This window comes from Dendrobates tinctorius, unplaced genomic scaffold (genome assembly GCF_039654945.1).
Source record: "Dendrobates tinctorius isolate UK_male_01 unplaced genomic scaffold, ASM3965494v1 ptg000037l, whole genome shotgun sequence".
NCBI lineage: Eukaryota > Metazoa > Chordata > Amphibia > Anura > Dendrobatidae > Dendrobates > Dendrobates tinctorius.
In genome coordinates this window covers 23329433-23347700 of record NW_027361705.1, presented here as the reverse complement: position 1 = coordinate 23347700, position 18268 = coordinate 23329433, and the positions used below count along the sequence as shown (strand labels likewise).

Here is an 18268-nt window from a genome sequence, read left to right as displayed (position 1 = left end):
CTTGTGGTCAGTGAGGACCACTACTTGATGTTTAGCTCCCTCCAACCAATGTCTCCACTCCTCAAATGCCCATTTCATGGCTAACAGTTCCCGATTCCCCCCATCATAGTTACGTTCAGATGGAGAGAACTTTCGGGAAAAGAAAGCACAGGGATTCATTTTAGATGTTACAGGATCCTTTTGGGACAAAACAGCTCCTGCACCAATCTCAGAAGCGTCCACCTCTACCTGGAACGGGAGTGAGACATCAGGTTGCCACAAAACCGGGGCAGAAGTGAATCTTCGCTTCCGCTCCTGAAAGGAAGAAACAGCCTCCGGAGACCAATTCAACACATCAGCACCCTTCTTAGTAAGATCAGTCAATGGCTTGGCAATACTAGAAAGTTTTGCAATAAATTTCCGATAAAAATTAGCAAAACCCAAAAACTTCTGGAGGGCCTTCAAAGAAGTGGGCTGAACCCAATCATAAATGGCCTGTACCTTGGCCGGATCCATTTCAATAGTTGACGAAGAAAAAATAAATCCCAAAAATGAAATCCTCTGTACCCCAAAAAGGCATTTCGATCCTTTTGACATACAGGGAATTCTCCCTCAAGATCCGGAACACAGTCGGAACATCTTCCACATGATTCTCCAATCCTTGGAGAAGATCAAAATATCATCCAGATACATTTTTGATTATCTATCCAGAAAGTCTCGGAAAATGTCGTTCATGAAGCACTGGAAGACAGAGGGGGCATTATTGAGCCCAAAAGGCATCACCAGGTACTCAAAATGTCCCTCCGGAGTATTAAACGCCGTCTTCCATTCATCCCCATGCTTAATGCAGATAAGATTATACGCCCCCCTGAGGTCAAGCTTGGTAAACCAGCAAGCACCTTTAACTCTGGAGAATAGATCCGAGATCAGGGGTAACGGATACTGATATTTAATAGTAATTTTGTTGAGGGCACGATAATCAATACAAGGCCTTAATGAACCATCCTTTTTGGCCATGAAAGAAAAACCGACACCTAAAGGTGAAGAGGATGGTCTAATATGACCCTTCTCCAATGCCTCCTTAATATAGGATCGCATAGCCTCGTGCTCGGGTACAGATAAATTGAAGAGCCGACCCTTGGGAAATTTACACCCCGGGCTCAGTTCAATTGCACAGTCATAACTCCTATGAGGAGGCAAAGACGCAGACTCATTCTCACTAAATACATCATAAAAGTCCGCCAAATAGTCAGGAACATCATGCGACTGTAGATATAGTATATCTTGACTTCAGCAAAGCATTTGACAAAGTCTCTCATACAATCCTTATTGAAAAAATGACTAAGTATGGAATGGACAAGGCAACTGTTTGGTGGATTCATAACTGGCTTAGTGATCAGACCCAAAGAGTGGTCGTAAATGGCTGCACATCCAGTTGGAAGAATGTCTCAAGTGGGTACCACAGGGCTCTGTCCTGGGCCCTGTATTGTTCAACATCTTTATCAACGATTTAGATGAAGGAATTGAGGGTAAACTGATTAAATTTGCTGATGACACAAAGCTAGGAGGGATAGCTAATACTAGAGAAGAGAGAGAGAGGATTCAAAAAGATATAAATAAACTGGAGAAGTGGGCAGCAACTAACAGAATGGTTTTTAACAGGGAGAAATGCAAAGTACTACATCTGGGCAATAAAAATGAAAAAAGCATATATAGAATGGGAGGAATAGGGCTAAGTGACAGCACATGTGAAAAAGACTTGGGTATACTAATAGATCACAGACTGAATATGAGTCAACCGTGTGATGCAGCAGCAAAAAAGGCAAATGCAATTCTAGGATGTATTAACAGAAGCATACAGTCTAGATCACGTGAAGTCATTATTTCCCTCTACTCCTCTTTGGTCAGACCTCATCTGGAATATTGTGTCCAGTTTTGGGCACCACATTTTAAAAAAGACATCAACAAACTGGAGCAAGTTCAGAAAAGAGCGACCAGAATGGTGACCGGTCTGCAAACCCTGTCTTAAAAGGGAAAGGTTGCAGGATTTGGGAATGTTTAGTTTGCAAAAGAGAAGACTGAGATGAGACTTAATAGCTGTCTACAAATATCTAAAGGGCTGTCACATTGTAGAAGGATCAACTTTATTCTCATTTGCACAAGGAAAGACTAGAAGCAATGAGATGAAACTGAATGGGAGGAGACACAGATTAGATATTAGAAAAAACTTTTTGACAGTTAGAGTGATCAATGAGTGGAACAGGCTGCCACGAGAAGTGGTGAGTTCTCGTTCAATGGAAGTCTTCAAACAGAGGCTGGACAGACATCTGACTGGGATGATTTAGCGAATCCTGCTTTGAGCAGGGGGTTGGACCAGATGGCCCAGGAGGTCCCTTCCAACTCTACGATTCTATGATTCTATGACTGAGGAGAGGTGGAAAAAAACGGAGCCTCACTAAGGGCACACCGACAACCCCAACTCACCACAGACACAGATTTCCAATCCAAAACTGGATTATGACTTTGCAACCAGGGAAACCCCAGAACAATGGTATCATGCAAATTATGCAACACCAAAAATCTGCAATTTTCTTGATGGTCTGGGGCGACCCGCATTACCAACTGGGTCCAAAACTGAGGCTTATTTTTCACCAAAGGAGTAGCATCAATCCCCCTCAAAGGGATAGGCGTCTGCAGAGGCGTCATCGGAAATCCACAACGTTTAGCAAAATCCAAGTCCATTAGGTTCAGGGCTGCTCCTGAATCCACAAAAGCCTTGGCGGAAAATATGGATAGGGAGCAGATCAGAGTAATTGCCAGAAGAAACTTAGGTTGAACACCACCCACAGAAAACGTGTGTGCAAAACATTTCTCTCGTTTAGGACAGACAGAAATAATATGCGAGGCATCTCCACAAAAAAAAACACAGCTTATTACGCCTTCTGAACTCCTGACGTTGCTCCCTGGACAAAACTCTTTCACATTGCATAGGTTCAGACACTTGTTCAACAGGTGGCAACACCTCTCGTGCAGTCCTGCGTTCACGTAAACACCGATCAACCTGAATGGCTAATGACATAGAATCGTCAAGACCAGAGGGGACAGGAAATCCCACCATATTATCTTTTACGGCTTCTGACAATCCCTTCCGAAAGAGAGCTGCCAAGGCATTATCATTCCAGGTAGTAAGGACCGCCCACTTTCGGAATTTTTGACAGTACAATTCTGCAGAATCTCGACCCTGGCTCAATGCCAACAGGGTCTTTTCAGCCTGATCAATAGCATTAGGTTCGTCATACAACAACCCCAAGGCTTGAAAAAATGCGTTCACATTAGTCAGAATAGGATCATCTGGTTTCAAAGAAAACGCCCAATCCTGGGGATCGCCACGCAGCAAAGAGATGACAAGTTTAACCTGCTGCGCGGAGCTCCCTGACGAGTTATGCTTCAAGGCAAAAAATAATTTACAATTATTTTTGAAATTCAAAAATTTAGACCGATCCCAAAAAAAACATCAGGAGTAGGGATCTTTGGTTCAGCAGCATGTAAATGAGCAAGGTAGGCGGAAATTCCCCGCACTTCCGCAGCGAGCTGCTCCACACGATCAGACAATTACTTTATCTCCATTGAGAGAAAAAAAAAATTCCCCCTTCGGTCTCAGAGATATAGAGGAAAAAATATACACTTTTTTTTTTTTTTTTACAATTCTTTCCTGCTATTGAGTACCCTAGGATCTGCGGTATGGCGGGTGATTATGTTATGAATGAGTGACCGTAGGAGGCAAAAACAGAAATACTAGCTAAGTCCAAAAAACCAGAGAAGTTGGCAGCTATCCGATTGCAGACCCCTGATCATATCAACAACAACTAGCAGTAGCCGTGGGGGGTTCCTACGGTGCCCTAGACCCCTCGATCACAGCCGGAAAACTAAATAGCCTGAAGACAGAAAGGGAAATCTAAACTGCCCCAGAGCAGACCCCCAAAGCAATAGGCAGCCCCCAACATATAATGACGGTGAAGCAAGATGAAAAAACACTCACACAGAAAGATAGGCTGAGCAAATGATGGGGCCCAAGCTAACTAAATAGGACAGGATAGAAAAGCTGCTGTCTGCAATCCGCCCAAAACCCTATCAAAACAAGAGCCAACAGACTGATAGGGAAAAAAGCCCTGAAGATGCTAGGCTTCAAAAAGACTATATCAGTACTCAGGTATTTTCTGAAGACAGAGCAAAAAGGAATTCAGCTCACCTCAGCAAGGAATGGCAGAAATCCAGAAGAACAAGGCAAAACAAAACCAAAACACAAATGCAAAAAGCAGAGCAGAAAACTTAGCTTTTGAGGAGCAGGAATCAGACTGGTCTCCTAGAATCCCTCAGAGAAATCACCCGCAAGGCAGAAGGGCGTCGGCTGCCTTATATCCAGTCAGCAATTCCAGTCACCCAGTCATCATCATCCTGCACAGGTGCTTGGTAATCAGCCTCACTACCTTCCTTCACCAGAAGAGGGAGTTCATCAGACCTCAATGGTGAAGGGGAAAATGAACTCACAACACAATCCCGTCCCGGTGCCTTGGGCCTTAATGCCCATGAAAGAGATAGTATGTCATAGGCGATCAGCTGCGCTCTTGGGGGAGGAGTGCGGCTGATTGCGGCCGATTGTCAGCTGATACAGCTGACACCCGGCACTAAGTGCCAGGAGCGGTCACGGACCACTCCCGGTACTTTACCCCCGGATCACTGTGATTAAACATGATCAAACATGATTGCAGCGTTCTGGAGCCGGCAGAGGGGTTGACAGCCCCTCTGCCTTTAGATTGGAGACCCCGCGTCATGACCTCGCTGCCTTGACGACATCCGGGTCTCCAGAGCTGAGAGACTTCCTGTCATGCACAGTGATGACCAGGAAGTTTCTCAGGTCAGTTTGTAACTTCGTGCAGCTCTGACAGCTTCTATAGCATGCAGATCAGACTGGGCAAAATGAGTGTCCCATAGTGGGACAGAGTGTAAAAGTAACAATTAAATAATTGTAAAAATATTTGAAAAAAAAATAAAAATCAATATTTATTCCATCGCCGCGTCCATAACGACCTGACCTATAAAACTGTCCCACTAGTTAACCCCTTTAGTGAACACCATTAAAAAAAATGCTTTATCATAACGCCGAACCAAAAGTGGAATAACACGCGATTGAAAAGACGGATATAAATAGACGTGGTACCGCTGAAAACGTCATCTTGTCCCGCAAAAAACAAGCCCCCGTACAGCTCCATCACTGTAAAAGTAAAAAAGTTGTAGCTCTCAGAATAAAGCGATGCAAAAATAATTATTTTTTTATATAAAAGTTTTTTTTTTTGTATAAAAGCGCCAAAACATAAAAAAATGATATAAATGAGCTATTGCTGTAAAACCGCGTTATCAATTTTACCACACGCGGAACGGTATAAGCGCCCCTCCCCCAAAAGAAATTCATGAAACGCTGGTTTTTGTCCATTCTGCCTCCCAAAAATGGGAATAAAAAGCGATCAAAAAATGTCATGTGCCCGAAAATGGTAACAATAAAAACTTCAACTCGTCCCGCTAAAAACAAGACCTCACATGACTCTATGGGCCAAAATATGGAAAAATTATAGCTCTCAAAATGTGGTGATGCAAAAACTATTTTTTGCAATAAAAAGCGTCTTTTAGTGTGTGACAGCTGCCAAACATATAGTCCATGAGCCGGGCCAGATATCAGTACTACCCGGAGTGACTAATTCTCTTTGGTGTTTTTAGGTAGATGCATGTCTGTAGTTTATGTTTTGATATGATAGCCCTTGCACATCAGTAGCTTAACCCCTTCAGGCCTATTTGTACCCAAATGCCTAGGCCATTTTTTGTAAATCTGACCTGTCACTTCATGCGGTAATAACTTTGGGACGCTATCACCTACCCACGCCATTCTGAGATTGTTTTCTCGTGACATATTGTACTTCATGGTAGTGCTAATTGTGAGTCAATAGATTTTACCTTTCTGCATAAAAAATTACAAAATACACGAAAATTCGGGAAAAATTCGCTATTTTTGAACTTTGAAATTCTTTACTTTTTACAAAAATGCTGATACCCCCCATAACAGTTATTAGTTTACATTCTCCACATGTCTACTTCACATTGGCATCATTTTGGAAATGAAATTTTATATTTTTCGGATGTGATAAGGCTCATAGTTTTATACGCAATTTTTAAAGTTTACGACTAAATTTCCAAAACCCATTTTTCCAAGGACCAAGTCAGTTCGGACGTCACTTTATGGGTCGTGTATAACAGAACCCACCCATACATTACCCCATTTTGCAAACTACACCCCTCAAGGTGTCCAAAACGGATTTTCAAAACTTTGTTAACCCCTTAGGTGTTGCACAGGAATTCAAGCAAAATGACAGTGAAATATCAAAATTTCAATTTTTTGGCAGATATTCCATTGTAATCCAATTTTACCTGCAACCCAGCAAGGTTTAACAGCAAACCCAAACCCAAAATTGGTTACCCCAATTCCGCAGTTTATAGAAACACCCCACATGTACACGTAAACTAAATTATGGGCACGCAAGAGGGCTCAGCACAGAAGGAGAGCTAGGCGGTTTTTAGGATAATAGATTACACTGGAAGAAATCCAGTGGGCCATGTCGTATTGGAGAGACCCTGAGGTACCCCAAGAGTGGAAACCCTCAAAAGGTTACCGCATTTTGGAAACTACACCCCCTAAGGAATGTTTTAGGGGGTATAGTAACCACTTTGACCCAACAAGCGCTCCATTGGAGTTTCATGCACTTGGTTGAGGAAATTGAAAAGTACGTTTTTTACAGAAAAATGTCGCTTTAGTCCCACATTTTTCATTTTGAAAAGGGGGACCAGGAAAAAGTACACCCCACTTTTTATTCCCCATTGTCTCCCGAACACGGCAAACCACAAGTGTTGTCTAAAACCACAGTATTGGCGCACGGCAGGCTTCGTAAGCGAAGCTGCGGCAAAATTCACTGTAAGAAATCTATGGGGCCATGTCACATTTGGAGACACACTGAGGTCCCGCACAGTGGAAACCCCAAAAAAGTGACCCCATTTTTGAAACTACACCCCCTAAGGAATGTTTTAGGAGGTACAGTAACCACTTTGCACCGGGAACTGGCTCCCGACCCGCAGCGATCGCCCGGCGTATGATCCGGGTACGATTCGCCGTACCGCTACGGCGGCCGGCGCGAAGGGGTTAATGGTATTTTTCACCTTTTGAATAGATCCTACCTATATTTCCAAAAAATAATGATTAAAGGTCGATTTAGGGGAAATGCCAAAATGTCAATACAATGCATGTAGTATTTGTAACAAAATTTAATCCAGGTTATGTAAATACACACTGAACATGTCATGGGCTTGTCCATACTAATATGTGTGTGTGTGTGTGTGTGTGTGTGTGTGTGTGTGTGTGTGTGTGTGTGTGTGTGTGTGTGTGTGTGTGTGTGTATATATATATATATTGTGTGTGTATGTATAATTATATAACGTTACTCCATAATATCTTCAACATCAGACTCTGAATCTGACTGTTGTTCTACTGGCTAGTCTTCAATACCCTTGTTCTGGCATGTCTGTAACCTGCACATGTCCGTGCACTTCAGGCCATTGCTGAGGCAAGTACACTGAGGAAGTTCGCATGACCGCACACACTTGCAGGACAGTAGCTGGATAATAGCTTCTGGTGCTGGTGCCCCTCGCATCCACTTGACAACAAGCTTTCCGTCATTATCTATCATCCAACCGCAGTCTGTTGGGTTTGCAACAAATGGCTGGCTCTGCAGACTTCTCCAGATCGCAGCCTGGTAGTATGCACGCAGTGCATGCATGATAAGGCAGTCTTGGCAAGGAGGGAGTTGACTTGACTCTACCACTCCACGTCTGGCACAGAACAGCTGATACCGGAGCCTGTTTACCTCAGTTGTTTGGGTAGTTGGCAGGTACATGTGGCAGGTGATTTCCTGTAACTTCTCAAAGAGTTCGGGAGACACTTCCCATGAACGACCAACTTCCTGAAAGGCATCCTGGTATGTCTTGTTCATCTTCAACTGCTTGAGTGTCGTCTTCTTCCCACGGCCAGCGAATGCACTGACTGTGTCATAGCCTGTAAATGCATGCATACCAATCAATGAATCACACACGCTGCCTCCCAATGTTCTGCTCAGAGTGGTGATATCCAGGAATCTTGTCCGGTTCTGTGTACCGCATTTCTGGAACAGGTGGGATGGGATTTTGTGGCACATGCCCAGACACAGGACCATGACATCAGTATCCTCTGAAGTGATGATGACAGACTTGTAACCAGATTCTGCTGCATGAAGAGCATGGAGAAGGAGGCGTGTGTCTGCTTCTTCTTGACTTGACTTAAGGTCAGCAGCCTCTTCCCACTGTTCTTTGGTGATCTTAAAGCAGAGCTGCTCACATGTGACATACATCTCCTTCTCCTCAAGCTTCTCCCTGTGGTGTTTCGCCTTCCATTCTTCTACCAGAAACTTTATGAGACTTGCCTTGTTGGAGGAATTACTTAGTAGCTTTCTCCACTGCTGGATGTTGTGCCCATGTTGAATGTTCTTGAAATGGATCCCTGTGCCTTCATATCTGTTGACTCTTTCTGTATCTTTGATGGATGTCTCCTTGTAGACGTCAAAGACAATATCAATGCGCTTGCTCTTAGCACCCTCATGGATAGCGCGACTCATTGCTGTGCCTGCTAGCTGGGCAAATGTTGCATCGTTTCTCTTCAGTTTCTGAACCAGGCTCATCCCATCAATGATGGTTGCAGAGGGCTCAGGGATCACCTCTGCAGGAGAAGCATTCCTCTCCAACTCCCTTGCTAGGGCAGCCTTGTAGGTCTTGCGGATAGACCCATCACCGTTGGCAAGTGCCCATGGCAATGGCCCCATGGGATGAGTCAAGACATCACTCATTTGTAGCTTTCTGTTCTCAGCTACAGGTATCATCTGGCCAAATTGGTTCCTGTCAGCCTTCAAAATTACCTCCTTGCCAAGGCCTTGTCTGTGTGTCTTCATTCTGATGTTAGAGAACGTTTTAAGATTGTTCTTCGTCATCTTGTCATGAAACAGTGTAGTTGGCGTATCGGTACCCAAAAGCTCATCATTGAATGTGTGATATGCATCCTCTACTATACTGTATGCCCCTAGAAGGTCTTTGGCTACATCTGGTGGTGCTGCAGTCGCTGTTGATAAACTGATAAGTTCACCATTATGCTCTTTGTTGAAGGGGTTCAACCAACCAGTCTCCAGCAGTTCAACAAAAGATCAGACATCGGCTTCATCTCTTCTAATCCTGGACACCTGTAGGTCTGAATGTCTGAAGTCAGTATATTGTTGGCCTACTAGGGCCCTCAGCTGCCTCAAGTACATGCTGCGGTACTCCGATGTCAGGTAGAATCTGGCGACACCTCCAACTTTGAGACTGAAGCCTTTTGTGCCCCCTGGTGTCTGGGTGTCTTTGTTGATTGTTTCTTCGATGGTCTGGTCCACAGGAATCCGTCCAAAAGGATTCTTGCTACCGATCTGGACCGAAAAGCCACCTTTCATGAAGTATTCATGGACCTCTGGGTGGTCTATGGAAAGCCGAGACATCGTAGCATAGTAATAGGTTAGGTATCGGGCATAGTTGACCTTGTCATAGGCAAAACACCACGGTATCATCTGTCGGATTGCTCCTAGGTGAAGCATCCAGTTGCCTTCTCTTGAGGCTCGAACCAGGGCCAGCATGGTCTCGACCATGTCCAAGTATGACATCCAGAATGCTGAGAGTTGTTCATTTCTGAAGGTCTCAAGATAAACTTGAAAGAGCTTCAGGGTAAGTGTGCAAGATTCATTATCCAAGAACTTTTCGAAGGATCCCTGCAACACACTGATGCGAAAGTTTGTGATGTTCTTCAGTGTTTCATCCAGATGGTGAAGGTCCCTTGCTTGGTTTTCTTCTAGCCATGGAAGGAAGTTTTTCCATGCAAGCCTCATAAGTGCTTCATAGACCAGCTTGTGTAGTCTCACTGCTCTGTTGTACCTCCGGCCGTCCATCACTCCAGACACTGATCCTTCAGCGATGACACCGGATTCAACACACAGATCACTAAGGCCTGCATCCTGAAATCTCTTACCTATGATGGAGAGGAGATTACAGATTGTGTGGAAGACACCCATTCTAATTATAATGTTCTTGAACTTATCCTGTTTCCAGATAACCTCGGCAGCTTTGGCATAGAGTGCTTGATCAAACACGCACACAACTCTGTTAAGCTTCAGGGTCTGCATGATGGCATGTGTTTGCTCCAAGACTTCATTCACAGTGGACATGGCTGTTGCAGGAGCATTGATAGTGGGCAGGTAGCTTACAGTGTCCTGGGCCACTACAATGTCGCTGCGGATTTGGATGTTGAACCCAGTCCAACTGCTAATGGTCTGATCCTCATGGTCTGACATTCTAGCCAGAAGCCAGATATGGTTCTTGGTTTTTGAATCCTGGACCTCCTCGGTAGTGTTAACATTCGCAGTCTCAATCCTGGGTGGCCCTCCCCGCCGCCCAACATTGTATATTGGTAGCATTAATTCTATCGGAATTATGCTTCTTTTCTTCGACTTGGTTACATCTGGCAGGACTTTTGTCACAGAGCATGCAACATTGGACTGAACAGCGATGCCATTGACTCTATGAGATGTACCTGCTCCACTTAGTGTCTCCTCAAGTCTGTCAATGTTATCCCAGGCCAAGGTTGTGAACACACCAGGGTAGATATTTGCTGGCATTGGGATGTCATCCGTTGAACATTCCAACTTCTGGATACAAAGGGCTGTATCGATCTCCTCAGCCGTTGAATATGACACACAGTGGCCAAGACGATTCAGAGTTCGAACCAGTTCTGTATTGCCGGTCAAAGACTTAATCGCAAAGGACAGCAGTACGTGCTTGGGTGGCTTTGTCATTCCATTGGTAACAGCAAAAACCAAGTCACTGCCGAAGGATGTGGCAAGACGTTGAGCTCTTTCAGAGGGAGTTTGGCACTCACAATCTCCTTTAAGCAGGGTTTGCAGGAATTGAGTGACTAATGCAGGAACGACATTCTGATCTGTATCGGGAGGCCATGGCTGACTCACATCTTGCTTCTTGATCTCATTCCTCAGCTGCATTGCTGCTTTGGTTACGACATCTCCAGAGTTAGCGGCTCTTGCTTTTTGCAGATCTTTTGTCATGCTGTGTGCTTGCCGGGCAAGGTCGTCCATTGATAGGCTATATGGATAGACTAGAAGCTTACCTTTCTCATCGGAGAGAAAGCGGAGTGATTCACCAAACTCTGTTTCAAGTTTTCGGCGAACATGTTTCTTTGTCGATGGTTTCAGTTTGATGATACCACGGGACATCATGCATCTCTGAAGCCTAGATGTGAGGTTTATCATAGGCAGTACTTCTGGGTTTGGGAACAATTCAGTCCTTATATACAAGAAGAGTTCCTCAAGGGCTTCTCTCTCTGCCTCTCCGTAGCGTACTTCCTTGCTTTCTTCCTGATTTTCTGCTGCACCAGACCTACAGGCCACTTGGGAATCATCTTTTGTGAATAGTTTGTAGCACGACTTGTGGTAGTGCCCCTCTGAAGCAACAAGGTCTCTGCTAAGTAAACCAAGGATTCTCTGTGTGCCTTTCCTTATCGCTGCTCTGCGGATCGTCTCATCTGCTCGTAGCTCAACACACTGGACGATTGGCTCCCTTGTTTTTTCTCCTTTGAGATACTTGCTTGACTTCTCGCAGAACATACATACTTTGGCATACACCCTGCTATCACTGGGGGTACACCTCGGTAGCCTCCTCCTGGGGATTTCGCTTGCTGTTTCGACATTGACACCCTTGGCAAGGATAGAATCCAGTGACTTCTTCATTGTAAAGAGACTACGATATTTACGGTGATATTGTATGTGTGGTATTTCTCGTTCTTCAAGGCCCTTAGCTGCTTCCAGGACGGATTCATGCTGTCTGATCTCTGCAGCCCTAAGCAATGTTTTCCAGGAGTCCAAATCCTGTAGGGATGCCAGATCATCACTGTCATCATTAGAGCAGTGTATGATACAGTCGATCCGTGATTTCTTCCTCGCTGGTACTTCCATCATGCCATTAGATATGTCAGTAAACACCTGCAAACACAAAGAAAAACATTAAAACCCTTGGCACCGAGCGCCATACGAGTACTGCTCTCTCGTCCTGGACCAAAGGACAAGAGCAGTACTAGTACGGCACAACCCCTTTAGCGTCCCCGCCGCTAATCGCGCGGGGATCGGGGGTAGATGGCCGCACTTACCGGCAGCAGGGCTTGTCCCCTCGCCGTGTGTGGCCATCGCGCCGACCCCCTGCAGCTAGAATCACTGTGATTCGCTGGGCTATATAGCCCAGCGAATCGCAGCATGCCTTGTAAAACATGGCGTGATTCGCTGCAGGGGTTCGTGCCTGTGGAGCGATTGGTCAATTTACCAGTCACTCCACAGGCCAGGGGGAGGATGTCGGTGTCTGATCTCCCCCCCCTGTGCTGCAATTGGCTAGAACATCGTTCTAGCCATAGCAGCGATGTAGCAGGGCCGACACAGTGTCGCCTCTGCCTGTATGAGATCCTGTCAGCACAGGGTCTCATACAGGGACAATCGCTGCACTGTGCAGGCTGGCCGGACCTGCCTGCACTCCCTGGAACTTGTGGTACCACAAGTCCCAGCAAGTCTGGGCAGGCAGGCAAAAAGTGTAAAAGAAAGTTAAAAAAAACACTACACTACACATCCTCCCCCTCCCATATGCGCCAATACTGTGGTTTTAGACAACACTTGTGGTATTGCCGTGTTCGGGAGACAATGGGGAATAAAAAGTGGGGTGTACTTTTTCCTGGTCCCCCTTTTCAAAATGAAAAATGTGGGACTAAAGCGACTTTTTCCGGTAAAAAAAACGTACTTTTCAATTTCCTCAACCAAGTGCATGAAACTCCAATGGAGCGCTTGTTGGGTCAAAGTGGTTACTATACCCCCTAAAACATTCCTTAGGCGGTGTAGTTTCCAAAATGCGGTAACCTTTTGGGGGTTTCCACTCTGGGGGTACCTCAGGGTCTCTCCAATACGACATGGCCCACTGGATTTCTTCCAGTGTAATCTATTATCCCAAAAACCGCCTAGCTCTCCTTCTGTGCTGAGCCCTCTTGCGCGCCCATAATTTAGTTTACGTGTACATGTGGGGTGTTTCTATAAACTGCGGAATTGGGGTAACCAATTTTGGGTTTGCTGTTAACCCTTGCTGGATTGCAGGTAAAATTGGATTACAATGGAATATCTGCCAAAAAATTGAAATTTTGATATTTCACTGTCATTTTGCTTGAATTCCTGTGCAACACCTAAGGGGTTAACAAAGTTTTGAAAATCCGTTTTGGACACCTTGAGGGGTGTAGTTTGCAAAATGGGGTAATGTATGGGTGGGTTCTGTTATACACGACCCATAAAGTGACGTCCGAACTGACTTGGTCCTTGGAAAAATGGGTTTTGGAAATTTAGTCGTAAACTTTAAAAATTGCGTATAAAACTATGAGCCTTATCACATCCGAAAAATATAAAATTTCATTTCCAAAATGATGCCAATGTGAAGTAGACATGTGGAGAATGTAAACTAATAACTGTTATGGGGGGTATCAGCATTTTTGTAAAAAGTAAAGAATTTCAAAGTTCAAAAATAGCGAATTTTTCCCGAATTTTCGTGTATTTTGTAATTTTTTATGCAGAAAGGTAAAATCTATTGACTCACAATTAGCACTACCATGAAGTACAATATGTCACGAGAAAACAATCTCAGAATGGCGTGGGTAGGTGATAGCGTCCCAAAGTTATTACCACATGAAGTGACAGGTCAGATTTACAAAAAATGGCCTAGGCATTTGGGTACAAATAGGCCTGAAGGGGTTAAGCTACTGATGTGCAAGGGCTATCATATCAAAACATAAACTACAGACATGCATCTACCTAAAAACACCAAAGAGAATTAGTCACTCCGGGTGGTACCGATATCGTCAAAATTGGCTCTTGGCTCATGGACTAATAAAAACCCGCTGTAAACATCCGCTATAAATAATAAATCAACCCCCCTTTATCAGCCCCTTAGTTAGGGAAAAATAATAAAATTAAAAAAAAATATTTTTTTCCATTTTCCCATTAGGGTTAGGGTTGGGGCTAAAGTTAGGGTTAGGATTAGAGTTAGGGTTGGAGTTAGAATTGAGGGGGGGGGCACTGTTTAGGCACATCAGGTGCTCTCCCAATGTGACATGGCATCTGATCTCAATTCCAGGCAATTTTGCATTGAAAAGTGAAACGGCGCTCCTTCCCTTCTGAGCTCTGCCATGCGCCCAAACAGTGGTTTACCCCCACATATGGGGTATCAGCGTACTCAGGACAAATTGTACAACAACGTTTGGGGTCCAATTTCTCCTGTTACCCTTGGTAAAATAAAACAAATTGGATCTGAAGTAATTTTTTTGTGAAAAAAGTTAAATGTTCTTTTTTTTTAAAGAAAAAAAAACATTCCAAAAATTCCTGTGAAGCACCTGAAGGGTTAATGAACTTCTTGAACGTGGTTTTGAGCACCTTGAGGGGTGCCGTTTTTAAAATGGTGTCACTTTTGGGTATTTTCTATCATATAGACCCCTCAAAGTGACTTCAAATGTGATGTGGTCCCTAAAAAAAAAAAAAAAAAAAAATTTTAAATTTTGTTGTAAAAATGAGAAATCGCTGGTCATCTTTTAACCCTTATAAGTTCCAAACATAAATAAGTTTTGGTTCCAAAATTGTGCTGATGTAAAGTAGACATGTGGGAAATGTTACTTATTAAGTATTTTGTGTGACATATCTCTGTGATTTAAGGGCATAAAAATTCAAATTTTCACCAAATTTAGTTTTTTTCACAAATAAGCGCAAATCATATCAAAGAAATTTTACCACTATCATCAAGTACAATATGTCACGAGAAAATAGTGCCAGAATCATTGGGATCCATGGAAGCGTTCCAGAGAGTTATTACCTCATAAAGGGACAGTGGTCAGAATTGTAAAAATTGGCCCAGTCATGAACGTGCAAACCACCCTTGGGGGTAAAGGGGTTAAACTCCTAATGTAGAAAATCAGCTGCAGCGGATCTATGGGTCAGCAAAGACCATCAGACATCAGACTGTATATGTGGTTTTTCCAGAAGAAGAAGTTATATACTTCGAAACAAGTTGAAATAAACTACCACCTTACTTACCATACTGGGATATACGTCTCAATTCTGTCGGCAGCACAGAATTTGTTCACTAACTCATTTTTACAAGCCGTCTATATGGGCATGTAGGTCATAGGAAGTTGAATAAAATGATACCTTAATATCTGTGATCCGATGTCTTAGTCCAGAGAAAAATCCACATGTAAGTGAGACATGTAATTACTGACAGTCTGCTCTCCTGATGTCTCACACTGGCAAATCTCCCTTTCATTTACAATAATGTCTGGAGGCAGATTGTCAGGGAGATCTATGTCTGGTCCAAAGATCTTAACAGCTCATTTACATGTTAAAAAAATGTGCATTTCTCTGGAATAAGACATCGGATCACAGATATCAAGGTGTCATTTTATTCAGCTGTCTGTCACCTTCATTCCCATACATATGACGTAGGAGAGCTGATCCTACTGACACGTTCTCTTTAAGAATAGGCCACTACCCCCCCCACATCCTTTTTGTGATGTCTGATGAGCATTTTCCTTCACGCTTCAGTTCTGTATTGTATTAGAATAAAGCAGATATTGAGCACCGTCCTCTTCTGTTTCAGTTTGCAGGATGTCGGTACTTTATTTGCGGCCATTGTCCTGTTCCTTATGCTGTTTAACACCTTTGTGTTCCAAGCTGGGCTTCTGGGCTTACTATGCCAGCGTTTCCAAGTCACAGTATTTCTCTGCGCTTTGCATTTAACCCTCAGTGTGTCTTTACACGTATGGCTTATGGTAAGTGTATCTATTATATTGGGTGTCCATGTTGTCCTCCCACCTTGTCTGTATTGTGTCTTTTTTTTCTTTTTTTTCTAGAATTTGCGGTGGAAAACAGAAAATATCTTTGTGTGGTCCGATGGATTGCAGGCGTTGTTTGTTCTGCAGCGAGTCGGTGAGTCTTTTAGCTCAGGATGGGGTATATTGGCAGATCTTCATCTTATACTAAAATTCTGCCGCTAGTCTCAGCAACTCAGTCTCGTTAAATCTTATTTGGCGACTTGCTTTATAGACTTAGCACATCACTGTGGTGTAGATTGGAATGTCCTTTCCTCTGCAGAAGTAGATTTTTAGGGGTTTTCCAACTGAATGACATTTATCATCTGTCCACATGATGGGTGATACATTTCTGATTGTTGGGATCCCTCATTTTTGCAGTCAGTGATTGAATGAAGTGGCAAAGCCTGGCATGGGCGCTGCAAGTCCTCCATTCTGTTTTTTTTATAGGGCTGATGGAGATAGCTGACTTCAAATGTCAACAATCACTGTGCCATCATAGTGAGGATTAATTAACCCATATTCTCCTCATTAATGAAGCCTCAGTGATCATTTAATATGTGTCCCATGAACCCTGTAAATTAAAATAAAATATATCAAATACTAAAATCCAACTTTCTCTATCGCTTCATTGGGGGACACAGAAACCATGGGTGTATGCTGCTGCCACTAGGAGGCTGACACTATGCAGAAAAAAGTTAGCTCCTCCTCCGCAGTTTACACCCCACCGACAGGAAGTAGGATGTTCAGTTTAGCTTAGTGTCAGTAGGAGGTGGACACGGGTCTTTCACTAGACCCTTATCTACCTAATGTGCGTCGTTTCTTTTCAGTTTTACGGAGGGATACAGTGTGAATGATCACTACTGTACTCCCACACAGAGACTATGAGTACGGCATGTACTGCCACCCCGTATCCTCATATGTCTGGACGGCAGGACCCCAAAATCCCTAACACAGACACGTGTTTAGGGGATCCGCAAGAGAAAGAATACCTGGTCCTGCCTACGTCTCCCACCCACTCGCCCACCAGGGCCTCTCGGTCAAGGAGACTCTGACGTCCTGCAACATGGATTCCGGACGTCCGATTTTCGTGATTGAGGAGGTACTTTCCCTCTTTCCCCCCAGGTGCTGAAGAGGAGAAGAAAATAGGAAAGGTAGAAGAAGAAAGAGAGGAAAAAAAAACTTTTTTCAAAGAGAGGGTGGTTTGGGCGGCTAGCGCAGTTCATACCTTCCGGCTGGTTCCTGGGGCCTCTGCACTGCCTTGCAGATCCTTTGCGGAATAGAGGGGTTTTGGCACACAGAGGCTTCCTATTCTTTGTGTCCCCTTGCAGCCTGTCTAAGCGGCGTCATGGCGCTTTGTTTGCGTCACGTTTAGCACCCTGGCGCCACTGTGGGGACCCGTTTGGCGCTATTTTATGACCTCCGCGGGCCCCCCTCCCGCGCCGCCGGCCGCTGGCTGAAATCTAGGTCCCGGCTTCATCTTGGGCCTAGTTACAGCGCTGACTCCGCCCCCCTTCCTCTCGGCTCTGGGCGGGCTTTTTTCCCGCCTGTGTCTCTTTCCCCTTCCTGTGTGGCGTCAGGCTCCGCCCACTACCCTCAGCCTCCTCTGTGGGCTGGAGCCGCCGCCATATTGTTCCTCCGGGCCCCGCGTTTAGCTGAGAGCAGGCTTCCCGGTGTTCTGGCCGTCCTCACAGCGCGCGTGTTCTGCCCTGCGTCTTCTAACAGACGCCATTTTCCGGCTGGGGTACAGAGGAGCCTCATCCATCTATGAGACCTGCCTGTCTCTCTCTACAGCCATGATGTCTCCTACAGGACATCTGTCGTAAGTAGCTGCACTGCAGACTGACTCCCTCCTCGGCTTTCCTGTCCCCTAACCTTCTGGCAGCGCTTAGTGGGATTGTTCTCATGTGTAATTCCTCTTCCTCCACTGTGGTCCTCTCCCATCGTCCAGGAGCCCCCAGTTGACCCAGTCGTACAGTCTCTGGAGCCGTACAGTCACTGACGTAATAGTACTCTAAGAGTCGTGTATTTTACTGGCGTAATTGTAATCTTCTGCCGCGCAGTCTCTAGTGCATTAGTATGTCTGGCGGAAATCTGATTTTTCACACGATTGTTGTGTTTTCGGCCATTACAGATAGGTGCCTTGATTTTCAGCAGAGCAGGTCTCAACCTTTGCTTCACATAAAGACGTTG

General features: G+C 44.6%; 1 protein-coding gene across 3 annotated transcripts in view; it reads left to right on the top strand.

The window, feature by feature from the left end:
- The window catches only part of TMEM138 (transmembrane protein 138), a 58840-nt gene that overhangs the window by 8613 nt on the left and 31959 nt on the right, over nt 1–18268 (top strand). For all 3 annotated transcript variants that reach the window (XM_073573911.1, XM_073573910.1, XM_073573909.1), the window contains exons 3-4: nt 15865–16036; nt 16118–16193. In XM_073573911.1, the coding sequence (XP_073430012.1) occupies nt 15865–16036; nt 16118–16193 (248 nt within the window). The remainder of the gene's footprint in view (nt 1–15864; nt 16037–16117; nt 16194–18268) is intronic.